At 41.0% G+C, this 17,192-nt stretch overlaps 1 protein-coding gene across 9 annotated transcripts in view; it reads right to left on the bottom strand.

Moving 5' to 3' along the window:
* Wdr59 (WD repeat domain 59) overlaps positions 1 to 17,192 on the bottom strand; it is a 78,093-nt gene that overhangs the window by 33,974 nt on the left and 26,927 nt on the right. For 5 of the 9 annotated variants that reach the window (XR_013430986.1, XM_078032667.1, XM_078032670.1 and 2 more), the window contains 7 exons: positions 16,079 to 16,116; positions 11,603 to 11,691; positions 8,531 to 8,647; positions 6,746 to 6,823; positions 3,941 to 4,097; positions 1,140 to 1,219; positions 23 to 155 (listed from right to left, as the gene is read on the bottom strand). Coding sequence is in view for 8 of the 9 variants with exons in the window: in XM_078032667.1 (XP_077888793.1) it covers positions 23 to 155; positions 1,140 to 1,219; positions 3,941 to 4,097; positions 6,746 to 6,823; positions 8,531 to 8,647; positions 11,603 to 11,691; positions 16,079 to 16,116 (692 nt within the window). In the remaining variant the exon portion in view is untranslated. The remainder of the gene's footprint in view (positions 1 to 22; positions 156 to 1,139; positions 1,220 to 3,940; positions 4,098 to 6,745; positions 6,824 to 8,530; positions 8,648 to 11,602; positions 11,692 to 16,078; positions 16,117 to 17,192) is intronic. The other 4 variants (XM_078032674.1, XM_078032673.1, XM_078032671.1 and 1 more) reach the window with 1 other exon arrangement.

A 17,192-nucleotide genomic window follows, 5' to 3' on the forward strand; every position in this document is an offset into this window, starting at 1 on the left:
AGACATCAGTCTGACACATTACCTTCTTCCTCTCCATGGCTTGAGTTATGCTGGTGATCTGAATCTTGAGTGTGCAGGGTCTTCTCTGGTTCTGGCAGAAGAGAAATGCTCTCAATGAACTCATCAACACCATCTAATATGTCATTGGCACAGAGCTGCAACAAAGGGTAGAAGATGAGGGACCAAAGGATCAGTGGAAATGATCAGTCTGCCTGGCTAAGAGCTCTGATTTAAAAATGGGACTCATACAGGATAGATGTGTCAGCCAAGAACTGGTGGAATCAAAATAGTTTGTGACCATCAGCAACTCCCCCTGGTTAAATACACAGGATAACACCCTATTATTCTACTCCAGACATTCAGAGTTTATGAAAGGCTCAGAGAAAATTAAATTCCAATAATGGAGTTATTCAACTAATCCATAATGATAACCTCAAAGCATCTGAGCAAATGACACCTTTTGGAGAAAATAGGTTGAAAAGGCAATAATGTGATGGGACCAGGCCAAAATGCTCAACAATTATTTTATTTTAAGCAATATTACAAAATTTCCATTAGTTCTATGCAAAATGGTGTTCCAGGTGCATGGAGGATGCAATACCAGTCAGGCACATTTCTTCCTACCAAGGGATTAAGCCACTGAAGGAGGAAAAGAGAGCCCCATGACAAGGCAGAATTGAACTGAGTCACAAGAGCAATTCATGCCAGTTACCACTGTGGTTTATATAACAAACAAATATCACGTTTGGAAAAGACTGGAAATAGCTTCATAGAAAAGGTTGTGTTGATGGAAGAAAGGACTCTGAATGTCCGCAGAGAACAAGGGTAGACTTCTTAGCCCATTAAAGACAACGAAATGAAGCCAATGGCCATTTGCTCAGTGTGTATCCACCCTATCTTGTACCAGGACAAGAGGAAAAAAATACTGACAGGCTCTTCAGCCTCAAAATGCTAAACACTTTAGTTCTTAAAGATCTCAAAGCCAGTATGGCATGTATAAACCATTCAGCCAACAAGTCATGTGTGTGAGGTGTATATCATGTATCCTCTACCTTCACAAATACTGGAAGAAACTTCTGCTATTGTTAACTTTCTAGTTTATCCAGCTATACACCTCCACAAAAGCACTGCATACATACCCTTTGCATCTGGTAATCCACTCGCCACATTCTCAAAGTCTGATCCCGGGACCATGTAACCAGTTGGTAGTCCTTGGAACCTAGAAATCACCAAATAAAAATCATAAACTAGGCATGGTGACACATGTTTATAATCCCAGTGACTTGGGAGGCTGAGGCAAAAGGATCACAAGTTTAAAACTAGCCTTAGCAACTTAGCAAGGCCCTAAGTAACTTAGTGAGACCCTGTATCAAAATTAAAAAATAAAAAGGGCTGGGGATGTGACTCAGTGGTTAAGCACCTCTGGGTTCAATCCCTGATACCCCCCCCCCAAAAAAAAATCCTAAAAATACTTCTGAATTTGACATCTGTTTTCTTATAGGTCACAATAGAATGAAATTCATTCATAGGTATATAATACAAATAAATATTTACTACACATTTCCTCTACACCAGGCACAGTTTAGGCAGCAGAACAATAGCATGAATAAAATAAACTCTATCATTAGAGATCTCACATCACAACCATGGAAAAAGTAAATAAATATGTAATAAAATGGTAGTGCTAACTGCATAAAAAAAACACAGAATAAGAGGACAGAGAGAGATTTATTTTTAGAGAGGCCTCCCTAAGGAAGTCCCATTTCAGCAGACACTTAAATGAAGTGAAATAATAACTGGCAAATTAGCAGTTGGAGATGATGCTGAGATTTAATGTCACACTAAACTTTCACCTCTGCAAGTATTCTTCCTTTTATGTTATAGGCCCTGTGGGAGCTGGGGGTGAATATAGTTTTTGTAAAAATTGATTGTTTTAAATGCATGATAACATCTTACTATTCAAAAGAATTTTTTTGGTAAAGTGACACATCTCTTAAAAAATGAATAATCAATTTTTAATTTTCTTAATTGACTGAATCAGATTTTCACATATCAAGTCTGGTCCAAAAGAAATCATTCCAAAAAGGTTCAGGGTCCTTTTTGAAAGATCAGAACACTCAGGGTAATTATGCAGCATTTAGAAACTCCTCCATGGCTAACTAAAGACAGCAAAGAATCCAGAAATAATTTCATCTAGCTCTCTCACTTTATGGATGGAGAAACTGAAGCACGGTATGTCCAAGGTAATAGGGTGGGTGAGCAATAAAACATGGCTCAATTCTCTTCCTTGTAAGTTCCTTTTCTGTGCCACTCCCTTCAACCAAAAACTCATTCCCCTAGGCACATCTAACAAGATAGCAACTATTCTGAACTTCTGTGGAGTTCCACCATCTAGTCTCATGTTGATGGTCATCAATTTTCTGACCCTACAACTAGCCTCTCTGCATGCTCCTGACTAAGGAAAAGATAAGCCAAAGTGCTCTGTAAACCCAGCTCTTCTATCTGTACCTTCTACCCCATTCCCACCCCGCTGCCAAAAGGTCCTGCTAGCTCACTGACTTCCTTTCTCGCATCTTCTCCCTGACTTCAAAGAGAGAGGCAGGAGGCTCCACCAGCAGGCTCATTTCACTCTTTGCCTCTGAAGGTAGCAAAACTGGTTCCTGCTGCCTGTTTATGGCACCTCAATATCTGGCTCCCCGACTCAAACTGCTTTGGCATTCCCCTCTTAATGATCACACGACTTCCTTTTCATTGAACTAAAATGCTTTTCTCCTACTCTGCATTTTGACCCTTCAGCAATACCCACAGTCAATGCCTACCACTTCCTCTAGGACGTATCCTTTGCCCTTGGCCACAACATCTGATTCTCTTCCTATCTCTTTTTTTTTTGAAGGGAGGAGATAATTTTTTTATATACCTTTGTTTTATTTATTCATTTTTATGTGGTGCTGAGGATCAAACCCAGGGCCTTGCACGTGCTAGGCAAGCCTGCTGAGCCACAACCCCAGCCCTTCCTACCTCTTTGAGAGATCCTTCCTCTCAGAGAAAATCAAAATCAAAGCATGAGGTGATTCAATAAAAACTGACTAAGAAGACAGCAGTAGAAATAAATCAGAGCAATATTAGATTGGGAAGGAAGTAAATATAAAAACACATTAAAGGATAATAAATTTAGAAAAGGTTCAAAAAGAGGCAAGCCTAAACTATTCTTAGGAATTCATAAATAGGTGGTAAAACCATAAAAGAAAAAATAGAAATTGCTATCCTAAATGTCAAGATGAGAAGAACATGATCAGGAAGACTCTGGGATCCTGGCAATGTTCTTTCTTGACTATGATGGGATTTACACAGGTTTTCACTTCATAACTATTAAATTGTTCATGTTCAATGTAATTTTCTAGATTTCACAATAAAAACGAACTTTATAAAAACCCCTATAATTTATAACGGAAATTTCAGCAATAGTTAGAAAGTTCCCACCACTTAAAGATGACATAGATAACTAAAAATGGGTTGTTAAAAACTATTTATTTGAATCCAAAACTACAGTCAACCCTTCCTGACAGATTATAGGGTGATTACATCATCTATTTCCTATGGCAAAATGCAAGAGATTTAAGTCAAAAGTCATGCACACAATTGGTGGGGTAAAGATCAGGAAGCATGATGCTTCTGGAAACAACAGAGATTTTGGAGATTTTGGAGAAAAGAATAAGAAAGTTAAGAGGATGATGAACAATCTCTCTAAAAAAATATTCTGGGGGGGGGCTGGGGTCATGGCTCAGTTGGTAGAGTGCTTGCCTAGCATATGTGAGACACTGGGTTCAATTCTCGGCACCACATATAAGTAAATAAATAAAGGTCAATCAACAACTAAAAATAAATAAATAAATAAATAAATATTCTGGGAGGCCAAACAACAGTCTTCTTTCCCACCCACCTTCCTTCTGTCTCCTCCACTGGAACTCCAGCACCACGTCATCGTGTCCCACAAAGGTGTGGACGGGAGTGTTCAAATCAAAGACATTCCACAGGAGCAGACTATTTTCCCTCCGCAACTGGGGAACCATCACAGTCACTAATCCATTGCTGAAAGGCTACGGCAAGAAAGGGAAAAGTGGTAATTATTCCAGGGACAATCAGCCAAGTCTCAGCTTCTAAAGGTGGGATTCTTCCTAAATAAAATACATTACGTGATGGAAGGCTCCAACCCTTGTAGGGGAATGACCGTCACACCTAGCCTTCGCTCTGCTTATGGAAGAGACCACAGCAAGTGAAAAATAAGAGAGAACTTTGGAAACTTTTGGAGAACTTTCAAAATTCTACAACAAGCAATGCTCTAAGTACTATGTCACAGCCAAGTTACCCTCCATGAGTTCCCTCTCAAAAATAAGCACATGAGTCTGCCTGGGAAAAGCCGTGGAGTAGCAATCATTCCGGCCATGTGCAAAGGCCAGAAGCACACCATTCACAAGAAGCATCACCTTCCACTGCCCCAGTACTACAACTACTGAAAATTAAACTCAGTAACCTCAAGACTGATGTGCTTTACCTAGCAACACCCAATCTGCTAGGGACCTAAGAGGCCCATCTGGTTGATAATTAGATTGTGTTAGTCAAGGAATAATAAGGGCATATTCATTTATCTTCACTTCCTCTCCTGGTAACACACCTGGACTTATTCTGTTTATTTTTAAAAGCAAACATTAATCCAGAGCAGTGTATCAGCTCATAAGAACAGTGTCTGATTTCTTAACAAATGTTCCCAGATGCAAAAACAACTTAAGACCCGATTATCTTCTCTACTCCCCAATGCCCCACAGTGACAGCCTAATGAATAAAGACAGCTTTACTCACCCCTATGACATTAAAGGAAATATATTAACTCCCATCAGTGGCTATCAATGTGGCCACTGAAAAATGGTTGGTGAGTTGGTAATAGCCTACCATCTTTACATATAGTATTTCATGATTATTAAGCATATTCACATACATTATCTCAAAAGGAAGGTAGATTGTGAACGTACTAAATGTCACCAAATTATCCACTTTAAAATGGTGAATTTTTCTTTTAAGGTGAAAACTTAGGAAGAGTTATCTTGTAAGAAAAATGTCAGAAAATAAATCAACAAGATACAGCACAGGGTGCTACTAGACACAACAAGTACCCTGAACATTAGAAATGACATTTTGATAGCTAATAGGTCCCAGAGAACAAAATTTATTGTTATATTTGAACAACATTAGTTCTAAATTATACTTTCCCTGAAATACCATTGACTTAATACAGTGGCTACATTTATGAAGACATTTCAGAATCTAGCCTGCGTTCACATTGCAGAAAGAATTTAATTATGATGATTGTGGGAAATCCAGTCAACCTTAAACATGATATTGCAAAGTAAGGATAATGCTAAAATATTTGATGGGGAAAAGGTTACAAACTGAAAATTTTTATGACAGGTACTGACAAGCTCAAAAACAGACCCACACACTATGCCTTACACCTCCTGACATGGTCAGACACAGGACCTTTTCATTTTGCCCCTCACTGACTTTATTTTATTACTTATGACTTATTTTTTTTAATTCTAATTTGTTATTTATGACTCCAGTATGCATTACAATTCATATTACACGTATAGCACATAATTTTTCATATCTCTGGTTGTATACAAAGTATATTCACACCATTCGTGTCTTCATACATGTACTTAGAGTAATGATGTCCATCTCATTCCACCATCTTTTTTACCCCCATGTCCCCCTCCCTTCCCTCCTACCTCTTTGCCCTATCTAGAGTTCGTCTAATCCTCCCATGACCCCCCTCCAAACCCCAATATGAATCAGCCTCCTTATATCAGAGAAAACATTCAGCATTTGGTTTTTTGGGATTGGCAAACTTCACTTAGCATTATATTCTCCAACTCTATCCATTTGCCTGCAAATGCCATGATTTTATTCTCTTTTAATGCTGAATAGTATTCCATTGTGTGTGTATGTGTGTATATACCACATTTTCTTTATCCATTCATCTACTGAAGGGGCATCTAAGTTGGTTCCACAGTTTAGTTATTGTGAATTGTGCTGCTATAAATATTGATGTGGCTTTGTCTCTATAGTATATCTCAGCTTCTAAAGGTGGGATTCTTCCTAAATAAAATACATTATGTGATGGAAGGCTCTAACCCATGTAGGAGTAGGATAGCTGGGTTAAATGGTGGTTCCATTCCCACCTTTCTAAGGAATCTTAAAATGGTGAATTTCAGTATAATAAAAAAGGAAGACATAGTAAAAATCATTCTCCATATTCTACAGAGTATAAAATTTCCACTCAAAATCAACTGGCTGGTCCAAGGCTCACACTAACATTAAATGGCAGAGCTGGGCCTCAACCCAGGTCTTCTGAATCTAAAGTCAGAGCTCCTTCCTTCATAGTTCACTGGCTTCCAGCCTCTCCTCCGTCTTCCCCATGGCCCTCCCTAGTGAACACGTTCACACCATCCAGCTTCTCCGTTGAGCTAGGTGGTCAGCAATTCTAACACAGAACCTATCCAACATTCCAAGAGTAAACTTTAAGAAGTTAACAGCATTTATGCCATCATTACTGTATTTACTGTGCCCCAAACCACGACAGAAGAGAAAAGTGCCTCATGAAGAAAATAAAGAGAAAATGTCCCTTGGCCCCTTGTGTATAGAACTCCAACAGGAAGTTCCCCAGCCAGAGGAAGGGTATCTCACTCACTGTGTATCTGGCCTTCCAGACAGGCACCTGGCAAGGGAGAATATTGAGGTACTTCCGAGGTTGGCGGTAATCCCAGAACTAGAAGAAAAAAAGATAATTTATGAAATAAATGCCATTTTAAAAACTCCAAGCTCATTGCTTTTTATCCACCAAAGAAACATCTCAATAGTGTATTTTTAGTTCCTCCCCCATAAATATGCTACTGTGAGAGACATGAAGAATCTCCCTTTTACATTTATAAACATTACAGAAGAATTTCTGGACTTCACCAGGACCACCAGTCGGGGCAGATCATTGTCAGGCAATCTGCCTGTTAAATGACCTTTGTAGCTGAAAGGTTAGAGTGACAGATTTTGATCCTATATTGCTTTTATATAATATAAGTAATTTAATAATAATAGCTGAAATGCCCTACTTACAGCATTTCAGATATATATTTAAAACTTTAAGTTTTTGATCCCATTTAATCTTTATAACAACTGTAGAACAGATGTTCTTAATCCCTTTTTCAAATTTAGAATTGGATGGTTTCTGGTTCCTGAACTTGGGAGACAAGCTGATGGGGATGAGGGACAAAACCCCCAATATAACAAACAAAACCAAACAAGCAACTTCTGGCATATGAGAATAAATTATAGCCAGATGCAGGGACACAACACCTGCAATTTCAGCTACTGGGGAGGCTGAGGCAGGAGGCTCACAAGTATAAGACAAGCCTGGGCAACTTGAAGAGATCTTATCACAAAATAAAAATTATAAAAAGCCTGAGGCTGTAGCTCAGTGGTAGAGAGTGCCTGCCTAGCAGACACAAATCCCTGGGCTCAATCCCCAGTAGCAGGAAAACAAACAAAAAAAAAACTATTAGAACTCCAGGGGAATTATAAACTTTAATACAGAACTTTTTTTTAGTTATAGATGGACACAATATGTTTATTTTATTTTTATGTGGTGCTGAGGATTGAACTGGTGCCTCACGCATGCTAGGCAAGAGTTCCACCTCTGGGCCACAACCCAGCCCCAGAAATTAACTTTTAAGCCTTTGCATTACTCCAGTTTTGCTAACCATACTGAAAGACCTGTACATAGCTGTGTGAACAGAGCATTAAATTAATGATGCTGAATCAAACAGTTGCTAAACTAACTTGGTTGGTTAAATCCCTGTCCTGCCACTTTCTAATCAAGGGTACACAGCACATGCCATAGCAGGGAAAGGAAAACAAGAAACACTGTGCTCTGACATAAACCATAACTGGGTCATTGAAATGTGTAAAACCTTGAGCATTTCCTGTAAGTTAGAGAATACCTAGCGAAACAACTCCATCTCTGACTTTTGCAATGCTGATGTCTGAAATGTCATCACTTTTGCATATTTGATAATCAGAGGAGAAAACTGCTGTTTCCACGCTGAACAGACTGATCGTAAACTTGGCAACCTTAACAATTTTGCGGGCTTTTCTCCTTTACTTAGATCTCTGTGTATATCTGACTTCCTCGCAAGTAAACTTCTTTCACTTTCTAAATGCTTTGATCTCTAACTTACTTTCACAGAGGAAAAGCAAATCTTCTGAACAAATTCTCAGAGGCATCTCAGGCAGATGCCACAGCATCACTCCTGCAGGTTGTTACAATCAGGTTTACTTGCGTGGCTCTTCAAGAGGTACTTGCACCATGAAGCACACAGAGAATGCTCTAGCATACCTAGAGCTTTTCCTCCCGAATGCTGTCACACATCTGTGACACCTCCCAAACACAGCTCCTCCAACCACCCCCCAGTAACGCACTCACCTTGACAGAGTTGTCTTGACTGGAGGTAGCGAGAATGTGCTCACTGTCTGGATGCCAGTCCAGGCCGTGGATTTTGGAGAGGTGGGCTGCTAGATATTCTACTGCTGTACTGGGTTTCTGCAACAGATTGGCACTGAGTTTGTCGGTTTAGGAAGAACTCATTGAGTGTCTACCATGTGACAGTGTGTTGGGTGCTGAGGGGGGTAAAAAAATACTGCCAGATACTGTCTCTGCCCCTTGGAAACTCCATTTTCTTTCATTCAAGCAATACAAATCAAAGAAAACAAAAGACTTATCTGGCTCTCCTTCACATGCTGCCAGCCTAATTCTATGATCCAGCCTGAGGCATGATTTTTAGGAAAAATACAGGTAGCAGGTGTTCTTTACCCAGGACAGTGGAATCTGCCTACTCCTACTCCCCTTCCTCACAGTCACCGACCAAGAGGGGCTGTGGCATGCAAAGGGACCCAACTTCAACCTTGAGGGTGAAATCATCAGGTACTAAGATCTCAAACAGAATGAATACACACAGAAAACACATTAGTCAGCATAATAAAATGAACCTACTCAGAAAGAAACCTCAGAAATGTACATTAAAACAAGATTTTTTAAACTATCAAATTAGAAGATGTTTTTAAATAATATTCAATGCCATTGAGGCTGCATCTATCACCACTGATGAATGTATAAAATAGTATAATATTTTTTGGAAAATAATTCAGCAAATTTATCCTGAGACTTAAATTTTTCCTGTCTTAGGTGAATAATCCAAATTCACAAAAACCTTTACATCTAAAGATGTTCATCTTAATAAAATAATAATAATATTGGTATTATTTAGAACACTGGAACACCAGGAACCACCTAAACATCGTAAGTGAGAAATAATTAATTAAATCAATTATACTATAGCTTTGTGATAGGCTACGATATAGCTGCTAAAGATACTTAGAGCTTATAATATGGAGAAAATGCATCAGTTATAATGTTAAGTGAAAAAAGTACACACAACTATATACACAATATGATAAACTATGTTTTTAAAAATGTATAGGAAAAAAAACAAACTATTAGCATTTGTATTGGGACAGTAAGAGTATGAATGATTTTTATTTTTTCTCTTTATTTCCCCTACAAGGAACATATATCACTTCTATAACAGGCATCAGTCTGTAAGTTAAGAGTACAGAGTCCAGGTGCAAACTAAGTTCAAGTCCTAGCAACAAACGGTGCCTCAGTTTACCCTTCTGTGAACAAGGATCAAAACAGTCCCTACTGGAAAGTCTAATTACAAAGAGAAATTAATCCACTCACGTGACTCTCTTAGAACAATGCTGATGCCCAAGAAACGCTTACTAAACATTAGTGCTATTAGTCACATGTGAGCCTGGGTGGAAATCCAATGTCACTTTTTAGGCCTCTGATGGTGGCTGTCATCAGTGCTGCTTTGACACTAGAAAGTGCCAGAGAAGTGAAAATACAATCACAAGTTTAAAACTCACCTGAGCAAGAAGTTCTTAATATCAACAGGAAAATAAAAGCAAACTAAAATCCTTTCAACAAAACAGATAAAAAGGCAGAGAGAAGTTGGTGACATTAGTGGACCAATTAGGAAACTAGAAAGAAATACTAACAGTCTATATTCTTTTAAGATAAGGAAAACATTGCCAGAGTTCAGGGTGAAATGCAAAATTGCTTACATTGCCTATGGCTCTGGAACCAACCTAAGGCAAATATAAAGCACTGCGGGTTAACCAGATGTATTCTATATAGATCATTTCTGACAAATGACAAACTGAATAAAACCAATCACCAATTTAAGAAACAAAGTAGGGGCTGGGGTTGTGGCTCAGCGGTAGAGCACTCGCCTAGCACGTATGAGGTGCTGGGTTCAATCCTCAGCACCACATTAAAAAAAGATAAAAAATAAAACAAAGGTATTATGTCTGACTACAACTAAAAAATTAAAAAAAAAAAAAGAAAAGAAAAGGAAAGAAACAAAGGGGAAAGTGGACCTTACCAACCTACACAAACAGAAGAAAGAAACTACCACACTGAAGATGCCCTGTGCAAGCCCTACACAATCACCTTCTTTCCTAAGAGCTGGCTAAGGCAGGGGCGTCAGGCAGCAGGTCCTGGAGCCTAATCCAACAGACAGGAAGGATCTGCCATACACAGTCTCAGCTTCACTTCCCTCTTCTCTTCCAAATGTACCCTGTGCGGCCAGAAGTGATGCTGAGACTTTACAGTCAGCACCTGGTTTGGGACATCAATGAAAAGTCCTCCACACAAATTCCTGAGGATCCCTAGCCTCAAGATTCACAAAGCAGGAGATGATACTAACATCCCAGGTCTTAAAAAGCTGACCCCTCTATGATTTATCTGGCAGTAAGATGTGGGGGAGCCCTTTCCCATATCATATTCTCAACAATGCCAACATAGGAAACTTTCCACTGACTTCCCATTACACCTAGGGCCCTACTGGTGCATGCGCAGAGTTCATGGCAGTGGGAATATGTGGTCGACCTGAAGGTTATTTTGAGACTGTGAGCTATCTAGGCTTCTAGGGGCATGGCATTTGAGTATAAAGTTCCCTGCCTCAGTGACCTATACTGAAGTATTCAGATGGTCTACACCGTGGAGTTAATGGTTTCCACTTGGCAAACGGGCATGGATCTGAAGCCTACTAATCACTGAATTAAGAACAGTGTTGGGTCCCCAGGGCTTGACCTCAATGACACACTGACTATTATCTTTACTTGGAAGGTAAAGACACTTAGTGAGGTTGTGGTGACTTGCCTGATGTCCTAATGAGGAGCAGCACAATAGGCTCTAACATAGGTCGGCCAAGTTCATTGTCTTAACCTCTGGTCATAATGCCCCACTCCCCAGCCTTCTTTCAACATCAGTTTAATTGAGAAGCAAATGCTATCTGGTACTTTGAATTTAAAATGACACTATGTCATGCCACAGAGTCCCCCAGACTGCTAAGACAAGCCCTGGACTCATAACATCCTCTCCACACCCTCTGGGAGAGACGAAAGACCAACAACAGGGGAAAAGGTTACTCACCCGCTTATCCCATATCCGTACATCACCGTCATGGCTGGTGGCGAGGCAGTTTGCATTTTTTTTATTCCATTTGACCTGGGAAGCACCAGCTGCAAAGAAAACCAGGAGAAGAAAGCTGCTGCCCTCACGGCCTTCTGAAGCAGAATGAAGCCGATCCAGGGGAGGGGGCAATGAGCTCTGGTCAGTGAACAGAAAAATCCTTCCAATTCCTAGGACTACACCAGCTCCACCGTTACAGACAAAAAGTAGCCAAAAGGGAGTGAATTAGCACACTGAAAGCAGGATCAGAGTCACTTAATCAAGGAAATAATTCCAGAAAAAACCCGCAGGTTACTCTAAGCAGGGAGGAAAATCTAGCTTCTTAGGGGACCGGCAGTTGAGTACTGGCTAAGCCTAGCATTGGTTGGTACCTGACCCCTCCTTGTCCCCAGCACACCAGACAGCCTCGCCTCAGCTCTGTGTTGGCTCTGTCCCACCCGTAGTCATAGTTGTTGTTTTTGAGGGACAGTCTTAAAAAACAGTCTCAAGCCAAAGCTCAGCTGAAGAGTCAACCCCAGAGCAGTCCGACTCTGCCCTCAGAGGTCCTGTGCTCCCGTGGACTCTCATCTCCCCATCAGCAGTTAGAGAGGCCATTGGCACTGGGCTTGTGGGGTCAGGATGGTGTGAAAACTCAGTCCCTTTCTCTCTGAGCCAATCCAGAGAGGCAAGAACAGTGTCAAAAGAGAACCTAAGACAGGAGACACAATGAGAGATGCCAGGCAGGGCTGAGACAGGGCAAACTGGGACACAGTGGCACTTCTAGCTAAGTCCTATAAAATGAATCAAGTCCTTCAAGTCAAACTAGCACCATGCTGCTGGCCCTCCTTCCTGCCTCTTCTCATCCATGCCCACACCACAGCTGACAGGACATCGGTGCCACCTTTCCCTGAGGAGACCCCATAGGTGCAGGGCTTCAAGAACGACTTGATCCAAGAAGCCCAGGCAGCAAGCACCAGAACCTAACAGGACAGAGTGAAGGCCAGAGCCTGCCCTTGCCCACCGATATCTTGTGGTGGGTCTGGAAAGTGTTCATTTGTCTTGTTTGTTCTTTTCTTCCCCTGCACCACCCCCTCCCCCATTGTTTTGTTGTTATTTTTGCTTCACTAAGGAATTCTTAATCTTTATTTTTTCGGTACTGGGATTGAACCCAGGGGAACTTTACCACTAAGCTATATCCCTAGTCCTATAAAACCATTAATATTTTTTTGAGACAGAGTCTCACTTAGTTGCTGAGACTGATCTTTCTTTCAGCATTTTTTAAAAGACTTTTTTTAAAAAAATATTTATTTTTTAGTTTTAAGTGGACACAATATCTTTATGTTACATTTATGTGGTGCTTAGGATTGAACTCAGTGGTTCAAGCAGGTTAGGTAAGCACTCTACCACTGAGCCCCAACCCCCGCCCCCCCACCCCAGACTGATCTTGAACTTGTGATCCTCCTGCCTCAGCCTCCTCAGTCGCTAGGATTAAGGTGTGCAACACCTCACCCAGCTTAATTTATTTTTAACTATACATATTTTTGGGGTACAGTGTGGTAATTTGATATATCCATACAATGTATAATGATCAAATCAGGGTAATCAAATTTCCATCTCCTTAATCATTTATCTTTTCTTTGTGATGGAGATTTTCAAATGCCTCTGGTTCTAGTTCTTTATAAAACACAAATAAACGGTTGTAAACTATAGTCACCCTACCATGATACAAAACAGTAGAACTCATTCTTCCTTTTTAACTAGGTTCTGTTACACAACCCCCTTTTGTCCTCCTGCTCCCCAATTTGTCTTGTTTTCTCTCAAGACAGAGGGCACCCTAAGTTGGTAAGAATAAAAGCTGGAGAACACTGAAGATATGTACATTATGTAGGAGATTCAGTTTCTTTGCAAGAAAGGGCACAGCTAGAGGAAGAACAGCAAGAAGAGTTTGCTCCATTTCCTCTGGACAATTACTTACACCATAATAAATATGCCTTTCCCAGTGGGGTCCTGTCAGAACACAAAGGCTTCCAAAGGGTTCTGGGAACCCCCAATCCAACCTGCTTTATTAGGATCACACAGAGCAGAGAATTGTTGTAACTACAGTCACCCTACCATGATCCAAACCAGTAGAACTTATTCTACTGTTTAACTGGAGCACACAGAGACATGCTCTTACTGACCCCCCAAAGGGCATCAACACTGACAGACAGGAACCACAGACTCTGGGGAGCAGGTGCTAGCCAAGCCTGCACCTCTTGGGGAATGTTAAATGGAGCAGCTTTTAAGGATTCACAAGCCTGTCATTTGCCTTTTTCTCCCGGGGTAGTTCTGATACCACTGAGAAACCTCATTGAGGTACAAAAAAGGAGAGGAATCTCCTACCTCTATTTTTTAGAACCTAGAACAAAAAGAAAACAATCAGAACAAGTGGGCTGAAAAAAATGACTCATTTTTTTACGGTTTCTCTAAAACCAATCTAGAAATCTGTAGGTGTAAGTAACAAAGTGAGGGGAATGTGACTTAAGCGTTTACAGACCATTCGTATTTTTATTCAGTTATATGTCTTTGGCAGCCAACCTTTGTCTCAGATAAGAGCCCAGAGTTGGTGATCAGATCCGCAGAGCCTTAAGCACCTAACACAGCTCGGGTGCTTGATTCCTGTGTCTATCTGTGCAAACTTTTTTTTTTTTTTTCTTTTTTTTCAGTACTAGGGATTGAACCTAGGGATGCTCTACCACTGATCTACACCCAGCCCTTTTTACTTTATTTTGGGACAGGGTTTAAGTTGCCCAGGCTGGCCTCAAACTTGAGATCCTTCTGCCTCAGCCTTCCCAGTAGCTGGGATTGCAGGCGTGCACCACCACTCCTGGCTAACGCCATTTATTAAGCATCTCCTTGGCCAGGACTGTAATGCAAATATAGGCGCCAAGAGGTTAGGGACCGTGTCTGTGATAGCATGTATATACCACAGATGGTACATAACACAAGTCAGCTGGATAGCAGCTTAAGCACAATCAGGGTGGTAAGTGTAAATACTGGGATGTGAGGGCATAGAGGACTGAAGAATCATGTAACCATTTTAGAACAAACACCAAATGTGTATTCAGGTGTATCAAGAAGATGCAAAGGAACAGGATTTAACAGATAGAAAATATATGATTTTATCAAGGGTTCCAAAATACTGGTGACTGGACTTCACCACTGTAAGTTATACCAGTTTCAAACCCACATTTTACTCTGGGAAATGGGGGGAATATTCCCCCCAGCACAGCTGAGAGTTCCAAAAATAGCTCCAACTAAGCAACGAAAACAGGTAGATCAGAAAGTGATTTCAAAGACTCAATTCATCCATGTCAAATGATACCGTGGGGACATAATCAGTGTAAATCTAGATTGTAGAGAAAGCACAAGACAACCTGGTTTCTTCAAATAAGTAGACTGTGCAGGAAAAGAACAAACAAACCCAAACAGGAAAGGGAGACTAAAAAAGATGAGAAAAATATCAACTACTTGGAAGTCCAGACTTTATTTTAATTCTGACTCAGTTTTGTTTGTTTGTTTGTTTGTTTGTTTTTTAAGAAAGAAACGGGCAGGGCACAGGGGCACACACCTGTAATCCAGCAACTTGGGAGGCTGAGACAGGAGGACTGCAAGTTCAAAGCCAGCCTCAGCAATTTAGCAAGGCCCTAAGCAAATTAGTGAGACTCTGTCTCAAAATACAAAATAAGAAGGGTTGGGGATGTGACTCAGTGGTAGAGTGCCATTGAGTTCAATGCAAAGTATAAAAAAAAAAAAAAAAAAAAAAGGAGTGAGAGCAAGAGCAGGGGTGGGGGGGCGTAGGTCAGAAGCACAGTGTGCTTAGTATGCACAGAGCCCTGGGTTTGATCCCCAGCACCAGTTTTTAAAAAAAGAGAAAGAGAGACAGAGATACTACTGGGAAATTCAGAAAGAGACCACTGGGGAAACCTGAATACTTCTTAGATATCTGAAGATACTAAGGAGCCATTATTAATATTTTAGGTATGTTAATGGTACAGTGATTACTTTCTTTTTTAGGGATTTTCTTTTATAATACATAATATGTGTTGAAGAAATGACACAACGCCTAAGCCTTGCTCAAAATAATCACAAAGGAATGAGGGCAGTGGGGGAGGCAGTGGATAGAGGTAAAGATGAAAGGAGACTGGATGTCTGATGACAATCACTGAAGCCCCAAGGGTGGGAGGAGGGGAGGGGGAGGGGGAGGGGGAGGGGGCTAAGGCAGGGTAGGGTTAGGGTTAGGGTTAGGGTTAGGGTTAGGGTTCAGAGCAACGTGAGCAAAGCGAGCACCTCGCAACGTGGGACTTGCAATTTTACCCAGCAGGGCGTGGGACATGAGTGGTCAGACCACGAGGAGCAATGAAATGGCCAGGAGTGGGAAGCACGGGGATGAAGGCACACCAGGGACCACACACTCACCTACAGCAGAGAGTGCAACAGTGGGTTTCCTTGTGTCTCTGAAACACAAAAATCGGAAGTCAATGCCCAATTCATATGCCCCCAGCGACCTGGTACTTTCCACTCTCTGCACATACTTTCTTCACTTTACTCTCCCAGGAACCTGGAGTTAGATCTGCTGAGAGGGCCTTAAAAAGACGTGTAAAGAGAAACCTGTTTTCCCTCTAGGTAGGTGAACTTTCTCAGCCACTATAATGGAGGCTGAGTTTGAATTTCAAATCATACAGTTAAATCCACAGAAAAGATTACATGACTTAGGATGGCCTGGGCAGCCCCAATGTGGCAGGAGAGGAAGCCAAAGAACCCCCTCCTGGGGTCATTACTGCCATGGCAACGTGTGACAGGGCAGTGTAATCCAAGAACCTTCCCAACAGCATTTCAAAGGTGGATTATAAAACTTCTCTGAGTGCCCGGCATGGTGGTGCACACCTTTAATCCCAGTGGCTGGGGAGGCTGAAGCAGGAGGATCACAAGTTCAAAGCCAGGCTCAGCAATTTAGCAAGGCCCTAAGCAACTTAGTGATTAAAACTAAAAATAAAAAGGCCTGAAGATTTTGCTCAGTGTTTAAGCACAAAAAACCTGGTGGAATGAGATGGACATCATTACCCTAAGTACACGAATGAAAAAACAAATGGCGTGCCTCTACTTTGTCTTCAACCAGAGAAAAAAAAAAACCTTCTTTGGTTGTTCCCAATAGCCATGGGGCAAAAGGAATAGACAAAATGTGGTATGTCCATACAATGGAATATTATTCACCTTTAAAAATGAAGAAAATTCTGGCATATGACATAAAATAGATGAACCTCAACAACATTATGTAAGTAAAACAAGCCATCAACAAAAAGATAAACTTGGATGATTCTGCTCACATGAAGTAATTACAGCTGTTTGCTTAACAAAAGGTAGAGTTGTGCCAGGTGCAGAGGCACATGCCTGAAATCCCAACAGCTCGGGAAACTGAGGCAGGAAGCAGTTCAATCCCTGGTAACCATCCCACCTCCCCCCAAAAAAGTAGAGTTGTTGCCAGGGGCTGGGTGAAGAACAGAATGGGGAATTGTTTAATGTAGACAGACTG

This window comes from Ictidomys tridecemlineatus, chromosome 15 (assembly GCF_052094955.1).
Source record: "Ictidomys tridecemlineatus isolate mIctTri1 chromosome 15, mIctTri1.hap1, whole genome shotgun sequence".
NCBI classification, from domain to species: Eukaryota; Metazoa; Chordata; class Mammalia; order Rodentia; family Sciuridae; genus Ictidomys; species Ictidomys tridecemlineatus.